This window comes from Chlorocebus sabaeus, chromosome 12 (assembly GCF_047675955.1).
Source record: "Chlorocebus sabaeus isolate Y175 chromosome 12, mChlSab1.0.hap1, whole genome shotgun sequence".
NCBI lineage: Eukaryota > Metazoa > Chordata > Mammalia > Primates > Cercopithecidae > Chlorocebus > Chlorocebus sabaeus.
In genome coordinates this window covers 92,583,896-92,586,741 of record NC_132915.1, presented here as the reverse complement: position 1 = coordinate 92,586,741, position 2,846 = coordinate 92,583,896, and the positions used below count along the sequence as shown (strand labels likewise).

At 41.0% G+C, this 2,846-nt stretch overlaps 1 protein-coding gene across 1 annotated transcript; it reads right to left on the bottom strand.

The window, feature by feature from the left end:
• Nucleotides 1–1,076: 1,076 nt before the first annotated feature.
• Nucleotides 1,077–2,011, bottom strand: LOC103218889 (olfactory receptor 1J4-like). Its single transcript, XM_007968158.3, is given in 2 exon segments — nucleotides 1,077–1,204; nucleotides 1,207–2,011. Coding segments are annotated over 2 exon segments (933 nt in total).
• Nucleotides 2,012–2,846: the final 835 nt, after the last annotated feature.

The following is a 2,846-nucleotide window of genomic DNA, read 5'->3' as shown; positions in this document are numbered from 1 at the left end:
TACTTCAAATAAAAATATGTTAGATATTGCAGAATTTTTTCACCTATACAGAAGAAGAAATTGAGTTTCAAAGGAGTTTGGTGAATTGTCTGAGGCCACACAGCCACCACCCTGGTATATACAGATACAAGTGAGATCTATCTTTCCAAATATTCTTTTCTTGCAGCTACATGTTGCTGATTCTCAGAAGCATTTGTAGCTCTGTTTATCTTTAAGTGGAGGAACGAAAAAAGAGGCCTATGTGCCCTTCACTGGATGGTGAAGAACATAGAAGATAGAAGAGAATCATAGATGATTACTTGGGCAACTAATACAAACCAGGGGCCATTAAGCTGAGCAGAAATGCTTTTCAATAAGACAGACAATGAAGAGACTGAATGGAAAAAGGATCAGTTTTAGTGAGGAAAACAGACCACTCCTGACTGTTAATACTTTTTTTTCTTCTCATTCGTTACCTGGAGTGAGTCTGTGTCATGATTGAAACTCACATGTGTAGTCAGAAAGCTTAATAGACAGCTGGTGTAAAAGTGAACTGTTGAATGAAAGTTACTGTAGTCTAGAAGAGGAACCTCAAGTCCTGAAGTGGAAGAGCTGAACTTACGACAGTGAATAGCTTTATGAATCTGTAAGGGGTACTATATAGTTTCTTCTCCTGACCCACCACTGTCAAAAACAGCAATAAAAAATGTGAGAAGAGAACTGAATGGGAAGAAACAAAGGAAAATGCCTTTACAAGTACTCAATCCTTCAACTTTTCTATGGCAAGGGAAGCCTGTTAGTCAACATATTTAAACTATTCATAAGAACAAATAAATAAATTTCCAGGAAATAAAAGCAAAGATTTAAGTTCTGTTAACTATGTAATTTCTGAATCTAATAGGCAAGATAAATAACCAATTATGTAAACTCAGAATTGACAATTTACACTACAGAGGAAAAGAGAGAAGAACTGTAACAGAATGCAATTCAAGTCATCAGAGAGTTACTGAGCATTTATCCCTTGCTGGGATCAGGATTAAGGATCTATCATTGGGAGAGAGGTCAATAAATATGTCTGTTATAAAGAAGAGCAAATGTCATTGAGATAAGACTGTTGTCCTGTTGAAGAGTCTCTCCAGGGATCCCTCTACGTCCCTGTTCCTTAGACTATAAATGAAGGGATTCAGCAATGGCATGATCATCGTGTACATCACAGAGACAATTAGTCACTGGAGGCACGGGATGAGGGGAGAAAATACAGTCCAATAATTGTGCCATAATACAGAGACACCACAGAGAAGTGGGAGCCACAGGTGGACAAAGCGTTGAAGATGCCCTTGGTAGATGGAGCCTTCAGGATGGTGACCCCAATGTGGCCATAAGAGATCAAGATGCATATTAGTGGTAGAGTAATGACTGCCCATCCCACTGTGAAAATGACTAGCTCATTGAGGGAGATATCTGAGCATGAGAGTTTGAGTAGGGCAATAAGGTCACAGAAGAAATGGGGGATGGTGGTGTCAGCACAAAGGGACAGTGGAGCCAGGAGGAGAGTGTGAGACAGGGCATTGGTACAGGAGAGGATCCAGGACACTGCTACCAGTAAGTTACACCATCCCTCTTTCATGATAGTGGTGTAGCGGAGGGGGTGACAGATGACCACATACCGATTGTATGCCATTGAAGTGAGAAGGAAATTGTCTAGATCAGTGAAAAATATGAAAAAATAGATCTGAGTTACACACGCTCCATAAAGAATGGATTGATCCTGAGTTTGCATGCTCATTAACATCTTTGGGACCATGACAAATGAAAGAGAGATGTCAGTGAGAGCCAAGTGGCTGAGGAAGAAATACATGGGGGTGTGAAGGTTAGAGTCCAGCCAGATGAGCAGGATGATGAACAGGTTCCCCAGCACTGTGATCAGGTACATGCCCAGGGACAGGGCGAAGAACACGGCCTGCTGCTCTGGCTGGATGGGGAGGCCCAGGAGGAGGAACTCGGACGTGCTGCTCTGATTCTCCCTCTTCATACTGATAGTCTTCTCTCTGCTGGGAATAGAGGGACATTGAAAAAGGCAGAAACAAACAAATATTAACAGCAGGCAGATAAGAATAATATCTTGCTACTGATGAATATGCTAGTGTCTGTCTACGTTTCTATGTCCCTACAAAAATCATTTAAAGTAGATCATTTTATCACAAAAAAAAATGGGATAATTTGCCAAGAAAGTAGAGGGTTTGAAATAGAAGACCAGACATGTGTAGTCAGTAAAGAGAAAGCCTCACACTGTCTTAGCAGATGGATAGTAAGGTAACATCTTTCCAATTTCCATTGTTTCTGTACTTTTAAAAACATTCATCAGGCTAGTCATGAGCCTTCGTGTTGTAACATATTCAACTTTTTAAAATTTGGCTTCAAGCCGGGGGCAGTGACTCACGCCTGTAATCCCAGCACTTTGGGAGGCTGAGGCAAGCAGATCACCAGGTCAGGAGATCACGACCATCCTGGCTAACACAATGAAACCCCATCTCTACTAAAAAAAACACAAAAAAATTAGCCGGGTGTCTGTTGTCCCAGCTACTCAGGAGGCTGGGGCAGGAGAATGGCGTGAATGTGGTACATGGAGGATGCAGTGAGGCGAGATCCCGCCACTGCACTCCAGCCTGGGTGACAGAGCAAGACTCCATCTCAAACAAAAAAAAAATTGACTTCAGAATCTATTAATAAGCAACATATAGGGATGAAGTTTCAATAACGTATATCCAAAAGAAATTGGATCAAAGATAGCCAAAGTTTTCATTATGTATAAAGTTGATGAGAAAAAAAAAAAAAACCATGTCCATTGATTACAATATCACTGCCAT